This window comes from Phyllobates terribilis, unplaced genomic scaffold, assembly GCF_046119375.1.
Source record: "Phyllobates terribilis strain yellow unplaced genomic scaffold, ASM4611937v1 Scaffold_2__4_contigs__length_985480577, whole genome shotgun sequence".
Classification (NCBI taxonomy): domain Eukaryota; kingdom Metazoa; phylum Chordata; class Amphibia; order Anura; family Dendrobatidae; genus Phyllobates; species Phyllobates terribilis.
The window spans coordinates 494,762,513-494,786,978 of NW_027362762.1; the positions used below are offsets into that span (position 1 = coordinate 494,762,513).

At 38.5% G+C, this 24,466-nt stretch overlaps 1 protein-coding gene across 1 annotated transcript in view; it reads left to right on the top strand.

Moving 5' to 3' along the window:
• Positions 1-24,466, top strand: part of EPHA10 (EPH receptor A10) — a 1,221,975-nt gene that overhangs the window by 533,755 nt on the left and 663,754 nt on the right. The window contains exons 4-5 of the mRNA XM_073665886.1: positions 7,845-8,000; positions 14,392-14,727. Of these exons, the coding sequence (XP_073521987.1) occupies positions 7,845-8,000; positions 14,392-14,727 (492 nt within the window). The remainder of the gene's footprint in view (positions 1-7,844; positions 8,001-14,391; positions 14,728-24,466) is intronic.

A 24,466-nucleotide genomic window follows, 5' to 3' on the forward strand; every position in this document is an offset into this window, starting at 1 on the left:
AGAGAAATGAATGGCTTCTGTGTTCCTGGTCACGTTGCATGTGCGTGGCCGTTCCTGGTGTGTTGTGAAGGCACCATACGGTGCTCTGCTCCTGTGTGTGGAGAATGGGCTCTGTACTGATTCTCTACCAATAACCTGCATATAATATTATTATTATAATATTATTTTAGTCATTCACTTGGATAAAAACAAGAATAGAATGAGGTGGCTTTGCTGTCTCCTACATCTTTATAACCGTGGGACTGAATGGCTCCCAACTGTTTTCTGCAGAATGTAGTCTATGTGAGAGAGATGATGTACATGATAATTATCTAGGACTGTATTAATAGATTTACTAGCATAGGATTAGTTCTATGTGCTAGCAGGCGCTAGAAAGCAATACATTTTCTCAATCCTTCTCCTACTTTACATGCAGTCAGCCAATGTCATCGTTTATTCAGTTAATTGCTTTCTTCCTGTGATTAGATGCAGTTGAAAAAAATAAATATTTTGGATTGAAATACTCATTTTGGCATTTCGGTCTAGTGCGGTAGTATACAGAGGCAGACAAATCATATATACACCCTGTGCAGTCTTTTCATAGAAAACCTATAAAAAGTATGGTCTTGCTGCCCATCTCACCCACAACCGGTAAAAGAACTGTTCTGATTATGATATTCTGTAACTTGTCATCTTCTCTTTTGGAATTGGTTTCTTTTCATCAGCATTCTGGCAGCATTTTAGGAGCTGGGACTTTCTATTTGTGTCTATATATGGCCCCTCAGTGATCGTGATGAGAATTGCAAACTGCGAAAGGTTTTGCTAACATGTTTTACATTTGTGTTATGAAAAATTAAGAGTCCTTAAAGGGAATCTGTCATCAGGTTTTTGCTATGTAATCTAAGAGCAGCAGGATGTAGGGACAGACACCCTGATTCCAGTGGTACATCAATTGCTAGTCCGCTTGATGTGATTTTGATAAAGTCAATGTTTTCTTTGCTGCAGATCTACCAGTTCTCTGAATGCTGAGCTCTGTATAACCCCGCCCACACCACTGATTGGCAGCTTTCTGTGTACACTGTGCATAGGCAGAAAGCTGCTTATCAGAGGTGCGGGTGGGGTTACACAGAGCAGGAGGACTACATGGCACAAGAGAACTAGTCATCTAGTGATAATCTCCTGCTGGTTAAAAACTGGTTTTATTGAAACTAAAACAAGCAGCCCAGTAAGTGACACATCCCTGGAATTAGGATCTCTACCTGTACATCATGCTGCTCTCACCTGGCTGACAGATTCCCCTTAACAACATTTGTGGGAAGGAAAGGGTGGACAAATCTGTAAAGGCTAAACTCAGATAGTCTTATAACCTCAGTAAAATTGTGATTTTACCACAATTTTTGTTACATTGTAATCTTTCCCTAACAGGGTAGAAATTGGTGTAAATGAGCACTATACTTGATTGCAAGAACTGATAGTGAAGAGGAATGCTATTTTTTCCCTCTCTCAATGTGCCCTTAGTATTTAATTGCTTATTCACATAGGTAATATAATCGACCATGTTCCCACAAACACTGTTTACTTCTGCTGTTTTTTTGTGCAGAAAAGCTGAAGTGTTTAACAGTTCAATCAATGTAGATGTGATTTCCTGAAAATGTATGCCCAATGTGCACTAAACCAATGGAAAATGCAAGATCTATATAGCAAATAAAGGAAACTTTATGTTTAAATGCCACCATACTTTAGAATAAAGTCACCTGAACATGCTGATTTCTATGACCTTCTAATATCAATAGGGGTCGCCTGATTCTCCAAAGACAAATGATGATGTGGAGGGAAGAATCAGACATATAGAAATGCCCGCTCCTGTAGTTTACCCCGTAGATTAGCTGCTGCCAGAATTATATTGCAGTGGCTTATTCTACTCTTCTCATTGAAAAAAGTTGGACTCTGATGGAACATGTATAAGGAGGAGTTGGGTGAGATACTTGACACCCAAAGAGTCCACTTTCAAAGGAGTTGTGGGTTCCTTTAAACCCATGCATATGGCTTGTAAAGCAGATATTTTTTGATAGAGGCAGCAAGAATAAGAAAGAGACAAAAGCATGTAATTCCTTAAAAGGGTCGGCTCTTTAAGAAAACCCTTTTCTATATGATCTATAATGGCATATGACTCATTATACTGCTATAAGCCAAAATGAAGATTTCATTTTCTGATGGACCTGGCTAACCAATGTATTACAAGGTCAGACATTCATTTCAATGATCGGCTGGTGTCTTACAAATTCATGGCAGGTGTAGGCAATAAGTTGATTCAATTTCTTAAAAAAAGGGTTGTCTTCATGAGATCCCTTTCATACAAATCAGGGTTCAGAATAGATGTGACCTAATAGCCTGACCATACTAGTGGGGTGAAATATCTTGCCACCATTATTTTATGTACCATTGTGATCTACACATAATACTGACTTTCCGGGCACTTGTTTCGTGAAGCTGTTATGTTTTCAGCTAAGTAACAATTTGCATACAAGAATATCTTTTACAACAAACACATTTGATGAAAATATTTATTTTGTAATTCTCTTTGATATTTTTTATCAAGGAGATATTTTCCAATCCAGAATTTCTGGGCCTTTGTGACAAGTATTGTTGTAGAATTGTCACAATAAGTAGAACAGTAAGGGATATGTACAAATCTCCTATTCAATGCTCTTGGCTCTATTGTGTGCTGTCAAGTAATCTTTTTTTCCCATATGGCAATGTAAAACATTATGGTACCCTGTTCACATTGGATGTCATTCTTTAAAAGCTCGGGTCAAATGTGTATAGAATTGTTCTGTGAACACGAGAAGAATGCAAGGTTTATCGAACGCTCTTCACATTAGGTCTTCTAAGAGCATCTTTTAAACTATTTCACATTAATGCAAGTAAACAAATTGGCTCAAAATACAAAAGACAGATTTCATTTCATGTCAGATTCCATTTCAGAAGGTTCGGTATCTCTGTAAATGTGCGTGTTTTTACATTATGCAATTCTTCATCTACAAGAACAATTACACCAAGGCCATAGATGCAAAGCAATTCCTCATTATATCTGAAGCCATAGTGACCATCACAGTCTTCTGATGGTGGGCAGCGCAGGTGCTAAGTCTGCATTATTTTACATTGCTGAATTAAAAGTCCTGCTACAGCAATCTAGCAGGAGCAAGTCGGACCCCTGTCTGTTAATGACAGCTAGGGACCCTGAGGATGATATAAAAGCTGTTTACAATCACGTCCGTCTACATAGCATTTCTGCCATCTAGTAAACAGATGAAGAGGTAGTACTACTGCTTCTGTTGAAATGGTCAATCTTAAAATCACCATGGGTCTAAGCAGACTCAGATCAGTTCTGTCAGTGACTGTTGTAGTGGCTGGGAGCTGTTCCTTAGTACTGGTCAGTTCTGATATTTTTGTAAACATATTAAGTTACCTAAGGACTTAAAGAAGTTGTCCACTACTTGGACAAGTCCTTGTCATACTCCACGCTTGGACCTGATAAAATTGAAAAGTTTATACTCACCTCACGTGCTGGTGCTGTTCCCGTGGTGTCGACACTCGCTCTCCCAGTGGCTCCTGTGCAGTTGTTGTGACACGTGACCCCGGCACCCAATCAGCGCTGGCGTCACTGTCTCCTCCTCCTGTCGAATTGAACATAAAGAAGAAGTCATAGATCAGACTTCCTCTCCATGTTCGATGTGTCAGAGGGCGGGGACAGTGACGCCAGTGCTGATTGGGTGCAGAGGTCACATGTCACAACAACTGATCGAGAGCCCTGGGACCGCTAGTGCCGACACCTCTGCAATAGCGCCAGTACGGGAGGGAAGTATAAGCTTTTTATATTTATCGGGGCCATATATTTAGATCAAGAAGGAGTTGTCCTGGTAGTGGACAACCTCTTTAAAGTACAAATCTCAGGGAATAAGGTTTACTATTGATAATTACTTGTGTTTTCATCTGTTTCTGAAATTTACTGACAAATGTTTTAGAAAGGGTGTCTTCATACAGAGAACTCTTTTAATTTCACAACCACTGAGATTCTCAAGAGAGACCTGGCTGATAGCAGATTATTTTGCTAAGAGTCAAATCAGGTGCTGCAGGGGAAATATTGTATTATATGACAATATACAAAATTTGTCAGCTGCTTCTTTGTCTGTGGCTTTCTACTCTATTTTATGGAGGCCTATGAGTCTCATGATCAGAGAGCTAACTGTGCAGTCCAACATTTACCTGATCATTGTCCATGTAATCACAGTATCTCTTAGTGCTATTAGGCTCCAATGGTGCAAATAGGAGCTCTCTAGCTTTAGCAAAAAATTATCATTCATAAACCATTGTTGCATATATGTGTATAGTCGGAAATGTCCACCCACCCCTTCCCCCCAATTCGCTAGATTTATTCTCAAATTTTAGTCTGTAAATGATATTGGAAATCTAATATTGGCCACAGTAAGTATAGGCTTTAACCTGTGGCTCATAGGTAACCCAAGATGCGTGTACTTCTTAAAATATTTAGCGCATTTTACCCCAGTGTGTTTGTGATACACTATGTTAAGAAAACTTCCCTTTTACATTTTTTTCCATGCAGTTTTATTATGTCCTGATGCTAGGAATTGTACAATATATATTTATTTTTGACTGAACTTTAACTGCTATTTTGTTGCTTTCTTAACTTGAAAATATGGCAGAAGCGTTAACAAGCCTTTTCATTTGACCCATTACAAGATTAGGTGCTTGGGTGGTTGGATGAATAGTTTGAGACCTACAGTATGATGAAAAAGAAGTCCATTTCTCAAAACATCCTTTCCTAAAATACTTGTTATGAGTAACACTGACCTTACCAACTAATTCTTCCAGTTACCATCATACTGTAGCTCAATAGGAGTAAGTTTTGCTTGAAATGCCAAGCAGAGTAGCATTCATATTGTATTTGTTGCGCTTGTAATAGATGAATGTAGACGGTGTTTTGTGGAAATGCCCTTGTGACAAATAGACCAGAGAATTTCTGCTAAGTTGACAAATATGTTCCCAGTAGAAATACGTGTTCAGTATATATGCCCATTACTGTAATGGTGAGCACCTTTACAGAAGTGCAGGGAAAAGGAGAATATTTTACAATAGCTACGTGAAGATTGCTTTTAACCTGAGAAATATGGATAGCTTATTGTTCAGCGCCTGTTGCATATCTCTGTAATTCATGATTTGTTTGCTCTGTTTCTCCTGTAAAGCAAAACCAATAGGTTTGCTATTTATGAATAAATGGGTTTTTTGGAGGTTAAAATGAGCAGTATTCCCAAACCATCTTTGTTGGAATAGTACTATCAATAAGTTATTTTTTGCATTTATTTCAGATTCTTAAAACTGATTCTTTTTACAGCAAAATGTTGATGGTATATTTAATGTAGTGATAACAATAAAGAATAGATAGACATCATCCAAGTACTTGAGTATATTATCGGAGTAGGAATATCAGCAAGCCATTAGGAAGCTATATACAGTACAGACCAAAAGTTTGGACACACCTTCTCATTTAGAGATTTTTCTGAATTTTCATGACTATGAAAATTGTACATTCACACTGAAGGCATCAAAACTATGAATTAACACATGTGGAAATATATACTTAACAAAAAAGTGTGAAACAACTGAAAATATATCTTATATTCTAGGTTCTTCAAAGTAGCCACCTTCTGCTCTGATGACTGCTTTGCACACTCTTGGCATTCTCTTGATGAGCTTCAAGAGGTAGTCACCGGAAATGGTCTTCCAACAATCTTGAAGGAGTTCCCAGAGATGCTTAGCACTTGTTGGCCCTTTTGCCTTCACTCTGCGGTCCAGCTCACCCCAAACCATCTCGATTGGGTTCAGATCTGGTGACTGTTGAGGCCAGGTCATCTGGCGTAGTACCCCATCACTCTCCTTCTTGGTCAAATAGCCCTTACACAGCCTGGAGGTGTGCTTGGGGTCATTGTCCTGTTGAAAAATAAATGATGGTCCAACTAAACGCAAACCGGATGGAATAGCATGCCGCTGCAAGATGCTGTGGTAGCCATGCTGGTTCAGTATGCCTTCAATTTTGAAGAAATCCCCAACAGTGTCACCAGCAAAGCACCCCCACACCATCACACTTCCTCCTCCATGCTTCACGGTGGGAACCAGGCATGTAGAGTCCATCCGTTTACCTTTTCTGCGTCGCACAAAGACATGGTGGTTGGAACCAAAGATCTCAAATTTGGACTCATCAGACCAAAGCACAGGTTTCCACTGGTCTAATGTCCATTCCATGTGTTCTTTAGCCCAAACAAGTCTCTTCTGCTTGTTGCCTGTAATTAGCAGTGGTATCCTAGCAGCTATATTGCCATGAAGGCCTGCTGCACAAAGTCTCCTCTTAACAGTGGTTGTAGAGATGTGTCTGCTGCAAGAATTCTGTGTGGCATTGACCTGGTCTCTAATCTGAGCTGCTGTTAACCTGCGATTTCTGAGGCTGGTGACTCAGATAAACATATCCTCAGAAGCAGAGGTGACTCTTCGTCTTCCTTTCCTGTGGCAGTCCTCATGTGAGCCAGTTTCTTTGTAGCGCTTGATGGTTTTTGCAACTGCACTTGGGGACACTTTCAAAGTTTGCCCAATTTTTCGGACTGACTGACTTTCATTTCTTAAAGTAATGATGGCCACTTGTTTTTCTTTACTTAGCTGCTTTTTTCTTGCCATAATACAAATTCTAACAGTCTATTCAGTAGGACTATCAGCTGTGTATCCACCTGACTTCTCCACAACACAACTGATGGTCCCAACCCCATTTATAAGGCAAGAAATCCCACTTATTAAACCTGATAGGGCACACCTGTGAAGTGAAAACCATTTCCGGTGACTAACTCTTGAAGCTCATCAAGAGAATGCCAAGAGTGTGCAAAGCAGTCATCAAAGCAAAAGGTGGCTACTTTGAAGAACCTAGAATATAAGACATATTTTCAGTTGTTTCACACTTTTTTACTAAGTATATAATTCCACATGTGTTAATTTATAGTTTTGATGCCTTCAGTGTGAATGTACAATTTTCATAGTCATGAAAATACAGAAAAATCTTTAAATGAGAAGGTGTGTCCAAACTTTTGGCCTGTACTGTACCTATACTATCTATAGGACGTCAGATGTCAGAATCCGGCACTGGTTACTGAGAGGGCCCATTGGCCTGTCTGGCACATAAGGCACTAGTATTGTAAATGGTACATGATAAATGGAGTCCCTATCACAATATTCACATGGGGGCACCACAACTTTACATGAAGCCTCATAATCCTGCATCTTGATTAAACAATAGCTCAAGGAATTGAAGTAATTGGGGAACATTAAAGGACTGTTATTGTTGTGAGTGCCACTGCTATTTGGGAGAAAAAGTTGAAGGGGTTTTTAGGTTTTGGAAAATTGCTGTCCACCTAGTGCAATTTGTTTAAAACACCAAACATAATGTTCTTTACTTACCCGTCCAGCGCTGAGTCTCTACCGCTGTTCCTGATTTCTCTGCAGCGGCAGAGACTCAGCATTGGACCTTGAGAGTTTGAGTAAAGCACAATTTATTTTTTAAAACAAATTGCTGCATAGATACAGGGGTTTTCCAAAACAGGAAAACCACTTTAACACTTAAAACACAAGTAGATTAGAAAGTTGTGCATTTTATCATGAATATAAAATGTAAAATATTAACATAAAACTGAAAAACTCAGGTCACTAAATAGTTCTAGGCACAAACCTCAAAACAGTTAGAATATACATGTCAGTTTTTTTTGGAAAATAGGTCATTGTGTTTGCCTTTGTTTTCTCTGTCACAGCTTGTCCGCCTGGCTTTTATAAGATGTCCAGTCGCCTGCAGACCTGTATTCCTTGTCCTCAGTACAGCTATACCAATCAAGAGTCATCCACTGTCTGCAACTGTGAGAAAAACTTCTACCGATCTCCTTTGGATTCCCCTTCTACAGCTTGTACAAGTAAGGCGTTTTAGTATTGTCCCCATGTAATTAGAATTACTGTTATAATAATTGCTCAAGTTCTCACCAAAAAAGTATAGTGGAAGCCAATAATCTATAACATTTATACCTGAATATTAAACATAAATTATTATGGTAATATTTCCTCTACAGATAGAAGTTCAACAAAAATCAATTTTAAAGTATCGATTGCAGATAATTTGGGTGACTGGTCATCGGCATCAGTGTTTGCCTACAGTCTTTCCAATTCTGACTTGTGATCTCTGCTGCTTCATTCTCTTAAATTTAATTGAAATAAATTTGTGGGTGTCCAACACTCTGGGGATATCTAAGACACTGTATAGGGGCATCCGAGTCACACAATATACCATAAACTATAAAGATGGTGCAGAGAACATGGTGCTGTGCCAAGCAAGTAGGCTTCCTGGCAAGACACTGGGACAATGGTTGTTAAAAACAGCTTGAAATCATTTGGAGTTCTTCCAGTAACAAGACAATAAACCTGCTTCTCCCTTAAAACTGCCAAATTGTAATCTGTTGCAGACTTCACACATGTTTTAGTGAGACCCAATTGCCTCAGACACGGTATCTTCAGTGGTCCCTGTTACTTTATATCACACTGGCCCACCACACCTCTGGTCTCCAGGGCAGCCCTGACAGGTGTCCACACACCTCACTCGGTCTTAGGACAGTTCGATGTTAATTACTATCTCCTACCAAACTTCAATCTGATTTCAATGACTTTTCTCTCCTAATTACTAGTCCACATAGTTGACATTTCTCCATACTTCCAAGGATAAACATAATGGAAACTTACTGTTAGCTAATGTTATCTATCCCTCTCTGTGCGGTACACACCATTCACCACTAGTCTCTCTAACTCCAGACTGAAAGGGCAGAGTCTCTGTTCATCTATCCCATGACCTCCTCTCTCACCCCATACACCAAGTCGTGTAGTTTGTCACCTTAGACAGTACCCCCAATTAAACCCTTGAATACCTGTGTGAAGATCTGGCACTGGTTGTGAAATATAACATAATGGCACCAAAAATGAACTAAAGTGCAATCAAAGGGAAAACGTGTCCAATTTAACATCAGACAACATGGTCATAATATAATGTTTACAAGGCATGAATCAGACCAAAATACACAAAACATCAATATTGCATCTGAAGCTGGTCCTACATATTACAACACAAGGTCAGTAATTATTGTGTATAGTAGTGGTACCACAATGAACACCCTCAGAATACTGTAAATAATATTTTAAGCATATTTAGACATAGTATATTGAACCTATTTTTTGTATTGATGATTACACTGTGTTATGGATATGCAGTAAGGAAGAAATGCTTGTTTTTTCACTGTACCTTTAAGGAAGGATATTAAACAGGAGGAGCTAGTGATAGGTGTAGATGAGATGTAGAAACTTCCAGGTCATGGCGAATGCTTTTGTTAATATAAGGAGCTGAAACTGACAGTACAGTCATTGCCAAAAGTATTTAGACTGACTTTGTTTTGCACAAAATTTGTTGCTAAAGTTTTTATAGTGTCAATTTGCATTAACTATAGCACGTTATCAAGAGTGATCATATGTATTGCAAAAAAATTCAAAGTAATTCCTTGCCATGAAAATTTGCTTAATCACAAAACCCCTATTTCAAATCAAGTTCAGCCCTGTCACAACATGAGCTTCTTACATCATTAAAGTGATCTTCTTAGCTCGGGAGAAAGTGTTAATGTGAACAAGGCTGCTGATATCATTGTGTCATGCTGATTGAATTATAAGAGCAGACAGAAAGCTTTAAAAGGGGGCTGGTGCTTAAAATTATTGCCTTTCTCTTTTAACTCCAAGGAAGCATGTGCAGCAATTAATGCTTTACATCCAAAGGACTTTCTAAGTAATGATATTCCGTTTTGTAAGATTGCCCCGAAATTAACTATTTATCGGATCATCAAGAACTTCAAAGAAAGAAGTTCAATTGTTGTGAAAATGGCATCAGGGCACCAAGAAAGTCCAGCAAGGGCAAGAATCATCCCTAAATAAGGATTCCGATACACGATCAGTTTAAAACAAGTGCAGAGCTTGCTCAGGAAAGGCCGCAGGCTGGTGTCATTGCATCTGCATGCAGTGAAGCAAAAGTATTTTGAGGCTGGCTCGGTGAAAAGAAAGGCAGCAAAGAAGCCACTTCTCTTTAAGAAAAACATCAAGGACAGCCTGACATTCTGCAGGAAGTACAGGGATTTCAATGCAGAGGACTGGAGGTAAAGTTATTTTCCTAAATGAAACTCCTTTCATATTGTTTGGGACATCTAGAAAAATGATTGTCTAAAGAAGAAAAGGTGATCACTACCATGAGTCCTGTGTCATGCCAATAGAAAATACATCCTGAGGCCATTATCACGTGAGGTTGCTTTTTATCTAATGGAATGGGCTCACTCACAATATTGTCTTAGAACACTGACATGAATAAAGAATGGTATCTAAACATCCAAGAGCAAAATCTCACAATGATCCAGGAGCAATTTGGTGATGAACAAGGCTTTTTTCCGCATGATGGAGCACCAGGTCACAATGCAAAATTGATGACTAAGTGGCTTATTGAACAAAACATTGACATTTTGGGCCCATAGCCAGGAAACTCTCCGGAACGCAATCCCATTGAAAACCTGTGGTTAATCCTCAAAAAGCAGCTAAATAAGCAAAAACACAGAAATTGTGGTAAACTTCAAGCATTCATTAGGTATGAATGAGTTACCATCAGTCTGGATGTGGCCAAAAAGCTAATATCCAGTATGATAGGGTGAATTGCGGGAGTCCTAACAAATATAAGTCAACAGAGTAAATATTGAGTCTTTGTATACATTTCATGTATTTGTCTGCAAAAATGTTTAAACATATGAAATTATTATAACTGTACTTCAATGTTTAAAAGTTCATAAAATACTGAAGCATCAAACTTTGTGAAAATCAAAATTTGTGTCAGTAAAAACTTTTACACTTGACTGTAGAGTCAGAGTTACCAGTAACTAAGGCAATGAAATGAATGAGTGACAGCACGTTCTCTAGAGAACTGAGATATATGGTGGCAGAACTTTAAGTCAGAGGAAAATATAGTTTGAAGTGAGTATAACTGAAGTGGAGAGCTGGGAATTAAGGAGAGGCCCGAAGAGAGCATTTGTAGAGCAGTGCTGCTTGAGAAGAGTCCAGAGACCGCTGTGTGTTTGAGGGCTGATCGGTGCTGATGTAGTGAAGGAGTTTAGAGATGGGAGTCTAACTCTTGCCTCATGGGAGCATCAGAGAGAGTTGCTGCTGTTGGTTGATTGCTAGGGATGTCAAGGAGTGACTTGTGGGTGCAGAATCTGTATGACTGTTAAATTAAGCTGAAGAAACTATGTGCTATTACCTAATGTTTAACTATGAACCTGCAATCTCTGTCATTATCAGATGTAAGCAATAACACATCGTGCATGCTGTCTGCTGTGACTTTGAAAGTTACAGTCAAAGGAATTCTGCTTTAAACTATAATGACCTTTCTTGCTTCTTCTACTGCAATTTTCACCGAGACACACCAGGGGCTGCAAACCATACAGCAAGGAAGCAGCATGCATAGAGTGAAGGTCTTTGCTAAGAGAGTTTCATGTATATCATTGGTGTCAAAGTGTTCTAAACAGTACTTCGCCAAGAGGAACCTTACACCTGGATGATCGGCAATTTTCTTACAATACTTTCATTACTTTCACTTAAAAGGGTTGTCTGGTCTAGAATCACTCTGTGTGACTGCAGACTTGTGAAACCTTGTGCTCACACATTAATTATTTTAAATCTGTGAGTTTAAAAGGCCTCATTGTCACTTGCAAATTTATAATTATTATACACTAATCAAAACAGTAATGCATTTATGTATATTATTAGCAAAATATCTCTGCAAATAAATGCAGTAATTAAAATAATAGCAGCATTACTTTAAAATGTGGTACAGAAAATATCCTATTTACTACAGTCCTATTTAGCAGCCTATTTACTACAGTTATATGAAACTTACTCATAAGCAAACCACTTTTCAAATTCAGCTCAGAAAATTAATCCATAAAGATAATAAGGAACCCGTACACATTAGACTAAAGTCAGCCAACAGTGTAATGTGCATGGAGGCAAGGCAAGTCTCCCTCTGTTGAGGATGTCAGAAGAGAAAAGAATCCAGCTTGTTGGATTTCAGACTGACAATCATTGTTCTCTACGAGAAAAGCTGCCACCTTTTGAAGTCTGGCAGTGGCTCTCTCTTAAGCCCCCGTCTCACATAGTGAGATTGCTAGCGAGATCGCTGCTGTGTCACGGTTTTGGTGACGCAACAGCGACCTCACCAGCGATGTCGCTATGTGTGACACTTTGCAGCGATCAGGCCCCTGCTGTGAGGTCGCTGATCGCTGCAAAGTGTCCTGGACCATTTTTTGGTCGTTGCCCTCCCGCTGGTCAGCACACATCGCTGTGTGTGACCAGCGGGAGCAGCGATCAGGCTGGTAACCATGATAAACATCGGGTTACTAGGGGCACACGCGCACCTAGTAACCCGTTGTTTATCATGGTTACAAGCCTGCTAAAGTGAGCAGTAACCTCCTGCTCACCGTAGCAGAGTGGTAACCATGATAAACAACGGGTTACCAGGTGCGCGTGTGCTCCTAGTAACCCGATGTTTATCATGGTTACCAGCCTGCTCCTGCTTCAGCAGCAGTCTGGTAACCGGAGCAGGACATCGTGGAAAGATTCTTTCCACGATGTCGCTGCTCCCCTGATCGTTGGTGAGCCTGCCTGTTTGACAGCTCACCAGCGACCACATAGCGACGCAGCAACGATCCCTGACAGGTCGTATCATTGTCGAAACCGTTGCAGCTTCGCTAAGTGTGATGGGGCCTTAAGAGTACACAGTAGTGGTCAGCATAGTGAGCATTCTTTTGTATGGAATAAAAAAATATTATCTAAAGGGTATAAGAGCATTTATACTTGGGGCACTAACCAAAAAGCAAGTAGATTATTAGCAGAAGAAACAATATTGAAAAAAGTACATGTATTGCCCAAAGTTCATGGGGTCTAGATCCAACCCGCATGAGATATCATTACTGGAATATGTTCTGCTAATGAAGACTTGTGGACCCTATTCTTTCTTTTTACGACCAGCAATTTTTACAGTGTAGAAAAATTTCTATAGGTGCCAAGTAATCATCCTTTCTAGCCAATCTGGTCATGTCATATTGGGAAGAGAGGTTTCTGTACTCAGTTACTAATCCCTTTCTTAATGGTGTGCTCTGGTATGGCAGATACATTGATGATCTGTTAATTATTTGGCAGAAAAATGTTTCTGCCAAACCAGAGATCATGCAATATTTGAATGATAATAATTTTATCCTCAAATTTATATATTTTTTTATCATCTCATCACAATTTATGCTTTCGATTTACAGTTAACAGGTACACTTGATGTTATTTTTACTTCTATATATTGTAAACATCTTACACAATATTGCATGCTTTCTAGTCATATTGCAGTCACCCTAATCAAACTATCAAATCAATTCTGGTAGCTGAACTTACAAAAATAAAAAGTAACTGTAGTAATAATTTGGCTAAAGGAGCCAAATATGTTTGTCAGAAATTATCTTAGATGCTCTCACAGTAATGAGGCCAAATGAGTCCATCAGCCTCCTCCAATTTTAAAAAATGTACAAGGGAAAGTTGCTGGAAACCACACATAGGAGGCTGATGGACTGGTTTAGTCACATGCTGCTTTGTCACTAGCCATATTATAGACAGAAGTGCTGATCAGTCTGTGAATAAAGCTTCACTAACAAGAGAAGTGGACAACCCATTTAATATAGCTATTCTGTAATACATACAGTAGAGGCTGTAAAAGCTAAATAGTTACACATTTTTAATAAAATATAAAAATGAGAGCTTTTAATTAAAGAAAAAATGTTCCTAAATGTATCAGTAATATGCTGTAATACTTCACTAAATCCCTATATATTGATAGATATTTGCAAAATGTTTTGTCACTTGAAAAAAATACTATTAACCTGCAGATAAGGGGTTAATCTGCAGCTTAATAATGTCCTGATCCTGCTTGAAAAAGGCACTTAGACCCCCACTGTCAGGAGGAAATTAATTTCATTCCTGCCAGTAGCATTCAGGCTTCAGTCACAAGGTGTCGCCGGCACGAGTTTAGTCACTGCTCTAAATACAGATAGTAGCGGCTATAACTGTGCCCCCTACACTGACTGACAGCAGACTAAAGGGACAGGTTCCCTTTAAAAAATGCCCATGGAGAAAACATAAAAATGTAAAAAAAAAATCTTCCTGTAAGCGCAGGCCAAATTTGTTTCTTTTTCCTTCTAGGACCACCTTCTGCACCAAGGCACCTGATTTATATAATGAAACAAACAACCCTGGTTTTAGAATGGAATCCGCCGTTGGATACTGGAGGCAGGGGTGATCTTACTTATAACATCTTCTGCGATCGTTGTTCTATGGTCTATCAGCAGTGTGAGCCTTGTGGAAGCAGCATTGGTTATGTTCCTCAACAGATTGGATTAGTCGAACGGACCGTTACATTGGTCAATCTGTTGCCTCACATGAATTACACCATCCGAGTGGAATCTGTAAATGGAGTTTCCGATTTTAGCATGTACACCAAACAGTTTGCCGAAATTAACATCTCCACAAACAATGCAGGTACTGTAAAAATAATACCTTCTACTTAAAATTGCTGTTTGCAAAGGTCCTATATTATTTAATTTGCTTCTATAATTGAATAAATCACTTTAAGATTTTGATATTTGTTAGTTCTATGCAAAAACATAGAGCAAAATGGACTTTGTTGGTCCAAATTGCCAGCATTTATTTGTTTTGTTTTTTTTTTTGTGTTGTTTTTTCATAATACAAGGCAGCGTTCTTTAGATCAGTGACAGTGAGACTTTGACAGCAACTATTATAACTTGCCTCAGTTGTCAGCAGCCAGACATTTAAAAAGGAAAGTATTTCAGAATTATGACAAGCACTTTTGTAATAAGCAAAAATAAATGTTTTATGTCCATGTATTACAATGTCAGGTAGTGAAAACAATTTTGATTTTAGTATATAACATTCAGTGATTCGGCAATATTCATTTTTACATTCATTTATGAAGATAAATGTAACATATATAATCTGTGACAAAAGTATTCAAAATTGGATGCCTCTTCCATAGCCTGTACTAGTGTAAAAGGGTCAATCATTTTTTTACTTCTCCCCACTTTTTTTACATTGTAGGTCAGAAATATAAGAGATTGATAACATTACCCACAGGCTTGCACTCTTGCACGGATTAGCCATTACATATCAACATTCCCCTAAATAATCAAGAATAATAAAGGTACCAAATACAATTAAAGAGAATCAGTCAACAGGTTTTTGCTATGTAATCTAACAACAACAAGATGTAGGGACAAAGACCCTGATTCCCGTGATGTATCACTTAGTATACTGGGTGCTGCAGTTATGATAGTCACAGGTTTCTCTGCTGCTGATATAGCAGAGCTCGGATTTTGATCTGTGTATAACCCGCCCACATGACAGCTGTGTACATTGTATAGTGACAGACCGCTGCAAATCAGTGCTGGGTAGGACTAAAATGCTCAAGGACGGCTGTCCTTTAGTAATAATCTCCTGCTGATAAAACACTGATTGAATTGAAACAGCAAAACACAACCAGTAAGTGACACATCCCTGTAATCAGGGTCTCTGCTCCTACAATATGCTGCTCTCCGATTACATAGCAAAAACATTGTGACATATTCCCTTTAAAAGAAAAAACACTATATAAAGAGAGTAACACAAATTGACCATTAACATACATAATATTTCATTATCTTAGGAAATGCAAGACCAAAGACCAAACAGTTTTTATTACATCTGTAAAAATATATAAAATTAAGACCAGATAAACAAATGAATGTATAGGGTGGGTGTATAATACAATTCTAAAATGTAAGTAAGAATAAACAGAAAGCATCACCTCCGTTTTCTACCGGATGTCCGGTTGTAAGCTGTATTTTTACCACCCATTGGGCAGTATAAGCGGATCTAAATGTTGAATGTGATTCAACAATGTGAAACTCAAATTCATCCCAATATCTCTCTAAAAAAAAATATATATATATATATATATATATATATATATATATATCTACCGTATTTTTCGGACTATAAGACGCACCAGACCACAAGACGCACCTATATTTTAGAGGAGGAAAATAAAAATATTTTTTTTTTTATCAAAAAATGTGTTCATGATGCACTTTTAAGTGGGAAGGAGTCTTCTGCTGACACTGGTATAGGGGTAATGTCCCCCAATCCTGACAATATCCCCCATCCTGGTATATAAGCCCCCCCTTCCTTTTATATTTGGTCCCCATCCCCATCCTGGTATGCCTGGCTTCCCTCCATCCTGGTGTGCATGGAACCCCTCCATCCTGGTATGCATGGAATCCCTCATCCCTATCCTGGTATGCATGGCACCCCTCATTCATGTCCTGGTATGCATGGCACAGCAATCCCCATCCTGGTATGCATGGCACCCCTCATCCCTATCCTGGTATGTATGGCACAGAAATCCCCATCCTGGTATGCATGGCACAGCAATCCCCATCCTGGTATGCATGGTACCCCTCATCCCTATCCTGACATGCATGGCACCCTTCATCCCTATCCTGGCATGCATGGCACCCCTAATCCCTATCCTGCTATTCATGGCACCCCTAATCTCTATCCTGTTATGCATGGCACCCCTAATCCCTATCCTGGTATGCATGGCACCCTTCATCCTTATCCTGGTATGTATGGCCCTTCATCCCAATCCTGGTATTTATGGCCCATCATCTTCATCCTGTTATGTATGCCCCCCTCATCTTTATCCTGTTATGTATGCCCCCTTCAGCGTTATCCTGGTATGTATGGCCCCCTCATATTTATCCTGGTATGTATGCCCCCCTCAGCGTTATCCTGGTATGTATGGCCCCATCATCCTTACCCTGGTATGTATGGGCCCCTCATCCTTACCCTGGTATATATGGCCCCCTCATTCTTATCCTAGTATGCATGGTCCCCCTAATCCCCATCATGCTGCACATAAAAAAATAAACACTCATACACACCTTTCTTCTCTCCTCCAGTGCTGCGTCCTGTCTGCCCGCACTGATCTCTCCATATGAGCAGCGCACGGCGTCACTGCCATGTGCGCTCACAAGGAGAGATCAGCTCCAGGAAGTCACTGCTCCCAACGCCGGGACTGTGTGCGTGGGGAGCAGTGACTTCATGCTCCTTCATAGCCGGCATACAGCGTAGCCGCAGCGCGGCTCCTGCTGCTGCCGGGCTATCTCGTGTGCCCGCTTATTAAAGGGCATGAATATTCACCCCCTCCCCATGCCCATGGGCATGGAGAGAGGTTGAATATTCATGCCCTTTAACAGCGGGCACAGGCGATTCCGGCAGCAGCAGGAGCTGCGCTGCGGCTACACTGTGAATATTCAGTGCTCCCCACGCCTCGTGGACGTGGGGAGCAATGAACATTCATTTTCTTCAGCAGCGGGGACAGTGTAGGCTGCAGCGGGCAGCTGCTGCCTCCTGTGCCCCGCTCCTCCACAGCTACCGCTCCCCCCACACCCCACATATATATACACCCCCCCAACATTCGGACTATAAGACGCACCCCCCATTTTCCTCCAAAACTTTTTAGGAAAAAAGTGCGTCTTATAGTCCAAAAAATACGGTATATATATAATACAGTAATTTATGTATAACAACCGATCCGTATCTAATGATTTACTTGTACATTGCCTTATAGTGTTTTGGGTCTAAATTAATATCAAATTAATATCTTTATTCCTAATGTACTGTATTTCTAAAGTTAATTATGAAGGCAATGATGTCTCTGACCAAAATAAACCTGTAGTGATGCCTTCCCCCATGCATTGCAACTAGTTTGTAAGGTGTGTTTGCAAATGTCAAGGATCTGGCATGAAACATTTATGGAATATTGTCTCAGAGTATACAGTAATGTAGATACAGGGCATTGTTTGCTATAAAAACATATTTTCTAACGCATTTGGTTACATAGTTTATACCTGTGAGAAAGCATTATATTCCAGTAATAATATATATTCTGTATATATGCACAGGATAGTTATTATTACTACAGGTAAGACGGTAAAGCAGAATAAATTTTGGTATTTGATAAACTGGGCCAAATGTTAGAAATCATTGCGAAACCATCCTGTGTTTCAATACACTCTTTCATTTTTCTTGATCTAATTATGATTTGGTATATTATTGAGATTATTAGAACTACGATATTACTACCCTAATATTACGATATTACTACCCTAAACTAAGTGTTAACATGGTTGTACACTAGCTACAATTCTGTTATATTGATCCCATGTCCCTGGAATCTAATGGAGCTGACATACAAGGGAAAAATTTAATTTAGTTCTCCACTGATCTGTACCAGTCTACCTTCACTTGAAAAGATTAGTGCAGACAAAGCTTTTCACAGATAGTAAACTCCCCATATACAGTAGTCTCCTAGAAGGCTATCTCTGTTTTTGTGACTGGTGTAAGGTGCTACATAAAGGTAATATAAAGTTAGTGATATTAAAAGTATAAATACATTTGTCTAGATACATTTGTGTTATTACTGCATATAGTATCATCTACAGTACATTTAGGCCCAACTGAATTACTATATGATTAATGTTATTATAGTGATCTCTCAAAGCACAACATTATTTTTCTGTGATCAATTGTGAAACAACCATTGTAACTTAAAAATATTGTAAGTTGGTACTTTCCATATGAAAAATTAGAAAAAAATATTAAAATTTGAGAGTCCTCAGTGGTTGATACCTTTTAACGGGTAACTAAAAAGATGGTGACAATTTACTATTTGTTACCATCTTTTCAGTTAGCCATTTAAAGGTATCAACCCCTAAGGACTCTCAAGTTTTAATATTTTTCTATCTGTTGGTTAACACGGTACAAGGATATATTTTTTCTCTATGAAAAACTAGTAATTCATACTATAATTTAATACATAAAAAAACAAAGACAAAAACATAGTAAGAAAATACCCTACTTTAAGTACCCTATATTATTTTCATGCACTATTGCTGTTTATTTATTTAATTGACATAATTTTGATCAAAATAATGCAAAAACCATCCCACCATGTCACGGTGACCAGATAAGGGACAGTCCTAACTCCAATATTTAAAACCTTATAGTTTGTCAAGTGACACACAGCCATATGGAACTAGATGAATGGAGTTTCTATCTCAAGGAAAATACATATACTGTAGGCAAAGAGCTGTACAGTACACGTAGTACAGATCGATATCAGTATGGTAAATGTAGTACAGATACAGTAAGAATCTAACCGGACAAATAGTACAGGTGTCTAGCAGTTCATTGCATGAGTATAGATAGAGATAAGCATGGTAGAAAAGTACAGATGGGAATCAGTTCAGGACATGTAGTACAGACGGAGAGCTGTACAATTCAAGTAGTATACATAGAGATCAGCATGGTAGAGTAGTATAGATAGGAATCATTACAGGACATGCAGTACAGGAAGAGAGCATTATATTATATGTACTACAGTACAAATATGCCCTATAAAATGAAAAGTAGAAACGTTGTCTGTACTGCTATGCATAGGAGGATTTTCTTTACCTAAAGATCTAAATAGTATTCTTTTTCTTCATAGGCACACTGTACTGGTACATAGAGATACAACTTTGTAAAGCTGTTCAACTCTATATACTGTATACTAAATAAAAGTTTTTTTTTCCTATAAAATGACTAAAAAATAAGGAAAAACAATTAAAAAAGTGACCTTTTTAGTACACTTTTTAAAAATAAACATCAGAAATCAATAAATAATACAGACATATCTGAAATCCGTATAATTCTGATAACTCTCACAAAGCACTAAATAGATTATTTATGGCCATCAAAAAAGGGCATAAATATTGCCATGATTGTTGTTTTCTCCAATAAATTCATAAAATAGTTAACACAAAAAATAAATGACCCCATATAGTGAAGCTTACATAAAAATAAAAATTTTATAGCTGTTCCAACTATGTATGAATGAACAAAAAATAAAATCTGTTTTGGCAGACTGAGCAAGTGCATCACAAAAATGTTATTGTGTGTATGCATGTGTTATGTGTATGTGCATATTTTACGCTTGTCTGCATATGTGTATTCTGTATATGCCTGAGTTGCATGTTAATATGTGTATTTTATATATGTGTGCCTAGGGAGAATATCCATGGATATGTGCATGTGTATATGCTTCTGGGTCCTAATGAAGGAGTGGAGGGGGTAGATGCAAGTCCTTCACATGGGACTTTCATTGTCCGTGTCATTTTGATGTTTTGTGAGTGTAAGCAAGTAACCATAATGGTGCATTATTATTATTATAGCGTATATATATATATATATATATATATATATATATATATATATATATATATATATATATACATATATAAAGTTTCAGACACCTCCAAACGTGTTTCCAACTGGCATCAATATATAATTTATTAGTGCAGGAGCCATTTTCTAAAACATAGCCACATTAGCCATTATATCATCGAGTCATAATAAAACATGAGGAGATCATTTCATCTTTGGAAATACAGTAGAAGAGGGTGCTAAGTGCTCATTTAAAAAGGAACTTTGATTGAATGCTCTCTCTTGATTGATTTTATAATTAATGTTTATAGCCACAATCGGTTTAGATAAGCCCATTAAAAGTAGTAAATTAATGCCTTCTTTATCATCTTGGTCAATAGTCACCATCTGCTTAATCTTTCTTGATTACTATTATTATTGTCATAACATTTAATGTAATTAAATCCATGGAATAGCCACTATCAGAAGGACATTCACATTCCGCTATTGAGCCGCAGTTGTAAACAGCTTCACTTTGAATTATGGATTGCTTAGGAGTTTGGTAATTGAATAGCTAGTTTTATTAGCTGGGAGAATGTATGATATAGTAATGAATGTCTAACTCAGCTAAAGTGAGTTCAGACACAGATAAATTACACTACAAGGAGCAATATGACCTGGGAGGAATCAAACTGATGTCCAGTCCCCTGAGGATGCCGATTAATAGGTGAAACATGTTGGGGGGGACTTATGTTGTATGTAAAACATTTTATAAACCCACAATTTGCTTACTGAACATAAATTGATCCATTACTAGAAAACCAATATGCGGGAAAAAGTTACATTGAAAAGCTAATATTGGCTAATGTGGGTGTTTTAACCTATTAACCCCATTGATGAAAGAGTCTTATGAAAATAAAATTTTTATGGATATAATAAAGGCTTTTAATGGTTTTTAACGGCCTGTTAATGAGGGGTATATATCTAGTGTGGCTTTGCCCTTTTAGGGTAGCTATATATGAGTTCATATGCGTGTTTCTTTGGTTTGTGTGCTTTCCATGTGCATGCTGTGAACATCTCACAGAGCACTGTTCAGTCCAACATCCAAAAATAGAAGGAATATGGCACAACTGAAAGCCTACCAAGACATGGCTGTCCACCTAAACTGACACTCCAAGCAAGGAGATCACTAATTAGAGAAGCCGCCAAGAGGCCCATGGTCATTCCACAGCTCAGATGGGAGAATCTATTCACAGGACAACGATTATTCATATACTCCACAAATCTGGCCATTATGGAAGATTGGCAAGTAGAAAGATATTTTGGAAAGCAAGACATAAGAAGTTGCTTACAAAAAGCCATATAGGGGACAGCTAGCATGTGGAAGAAGGTGTTCTGGTCAGATGAGATCAAAATAGAACTTTTTGGGCTAAATTCAAAATGTGTGATGGAAATCTAACACTGCACATTAGCCTGAAAACAACATCCCTGCCATTAAACATATTGGGAGGACACTTTTCTTCAGCAGAGACAGGGAAGCTGGTCAGAGTTGATGTGAAGATAGATGGAGCTAAATACAGGGCAAACCTGGAAGAAAACCTACTAGAGGCTGCAAAAGACTTGAGACTATGGTGTAGGTTTACCTTCCATCAGGGCAATGATCATAAACATATTGACAGAGCTACAATGATATGGATAGGTCAAAAGCATATTCATGTTTGTGAATGGCCCAGTCAAAGACCAGACCTAAATCCCATTGAGAATCTGTGGCAAAATTGCTGTTCACAGACACTCTCCATCCAATCTCACTGAACTAAAGCTAGTTTGCAAAGAAGAATGGCAAAAGTTTCAGCCTGTAGATGTGCAAAGCTGGTAGAGACATACCCCAAAAGACTTGCAACAGTAATTACAACGAAATATGGTCCTGCAAAGTATTGACTCAGGGAGGCTGAATACATTTTTAAAGTTTCAGATTTACAGTGCATTGTGAAAGTATTTGGCCCCCTTGAACTTTTCTACCCTTTGCCACATTTCTGGCTTCAAACATAAAGATATAAAATTCTAATTTTTTGGGGAAGAATCAACAACAAGTGGGACACAATCGTGAAGTGGAATGAAATTTATTGTATATTTTAAACTTTTTAAACAAATTTAAAACTAAAAAGTGGGGCGTGCAATATTATTCGGCCCCCTTGAGTTAATACTTTGCAGCGCCACCTTTTGCTGCGATTACAGCTGCAAGTCGCTTGGGGTATGTCTCTATTAGTTTTGCACATCAAGAGGCTGAAATTCTTGCCCATTTTTCCTTGCAAAATAGCTCGAGCTCATTGAGGTTGGATGGAGGGCGTTTGTGAACAGCAGTGTTCAGCTCTTTCCACAGATTCTCAATTGGATTCAGGTCTGGACTTTGACTTGGCCATTCTAACACTTGGATACATTTATTTTTGAATCAATCCATTGTAGATTTTGCTTTATGTTTTGGATCATTGTCTTGTTGGAAGATAAATCTCCGTCACAGTCTCTGGTCTTTTGCAGACTCCAACAGGTTTTCTTCTAGAATGGTCCTGTATTTGGCTCCGTCCATCTTCCCATCAATTTTAACCTTCTTCCCTGTCCCTGCTGAAGAAAAGCAGGCCCCAACTATGATGCTGCCACCACCATGTTTGACAGTGGGGAGGGTGTTTTGGGGGTGATGAGCTGTGTTGCTTTTACGCCAAACATATCATTTTGCATTGTGGCCAAAAAGTTTGATTTTAGTTTCATCTGACGAGAGCACCTTATTCCACATGTTTGGTGTGTCTCCCAGGTGGCTTGTGGCAAACTTCAAACAAGACTTTTTATGGATATCTTTGAGAAATGGCTTTCTTCTTGCCACTCTTCCATAAAGGCCAGATTTGTGCAGTGTACGACTGATTGTTGTCCTATGGACAGACTCTCCCACCTCAGCTGTAGATCTCTGCAGTTCATCCAGAGTGATCATGGGCCTTTTGGCTGCAACTCTGATTAGTCTTCTCCTTGTTCGAGATGAAAGTTTAGAGGGACGGCAGGGTCTTGGTAGATTTGCAGTGGCCTGATACTCCTTCCATTTCAAAATGATCGCTTGCACAGTGCTCCTTGAGATGTTTAAAACTTGGGAAATCTTTTTGTATCCAAATCCGGCTTTAAACTTCGCCACAACTGTATCTTGGACCTGCCTGGTGTGTTCCTTGGTCTTCATGATGCTCTCTGCACTTGAAACAGAACACTAAGACTATCACAGAGCAGGTGCTTTTATACGGAGACTTGATTACACACAGGTGGATTCTATTTATCATTACCAGTCATTTAGGACAACATTGGATCATTCAGAGATCCTCACTGAACTTCCGGAGTGAGTTTGCTGCACTGAAAGTAAAATGGGCCGAATAATATTGCACGCTCCGCTTTTCAGTTTTTAATTTCTTAAAAAAGTTTAAAATATCCAATAAATTTTGTTCCACTTCACGATTGTGTCCCACTTGTTGTTGATTCTTCCCCAAAAAATTAGAATTTTATATCTTTATGTTTGAAGCCAGAAATGTGGCAAAAGGTAGAAAAGTTCAAGGGGGCCAAATACTTTCACAATGCACTGTATATTTGAACATTTTTTAGAAAATCATGTATCATTTCCTTTACATGTCATAAACAGTTGTTGCTTTGTGTTGGTATATCACATAAAATCCCAATGAAATATATTAAAGTTTGTAGGTCTTACGTGAAAAAATGTGGAAAAGTTTACAGGGTATGAATACTACTTCAATGCACTGTATATACTATATATACGTGTGTTTGTATATTTAGTTCTACCTAAATGAAGTAATTCACACAGGAAAATTCAGATTACACTTCCTTTTTTTTAAGATTTTCTCACATTTACTTTAATGTGTAATACCGCAAATGCTTAAGTGTAATCTGTTGTTTGCATAATAATGCATGTTAATTTCTTGCACTTGTTCAA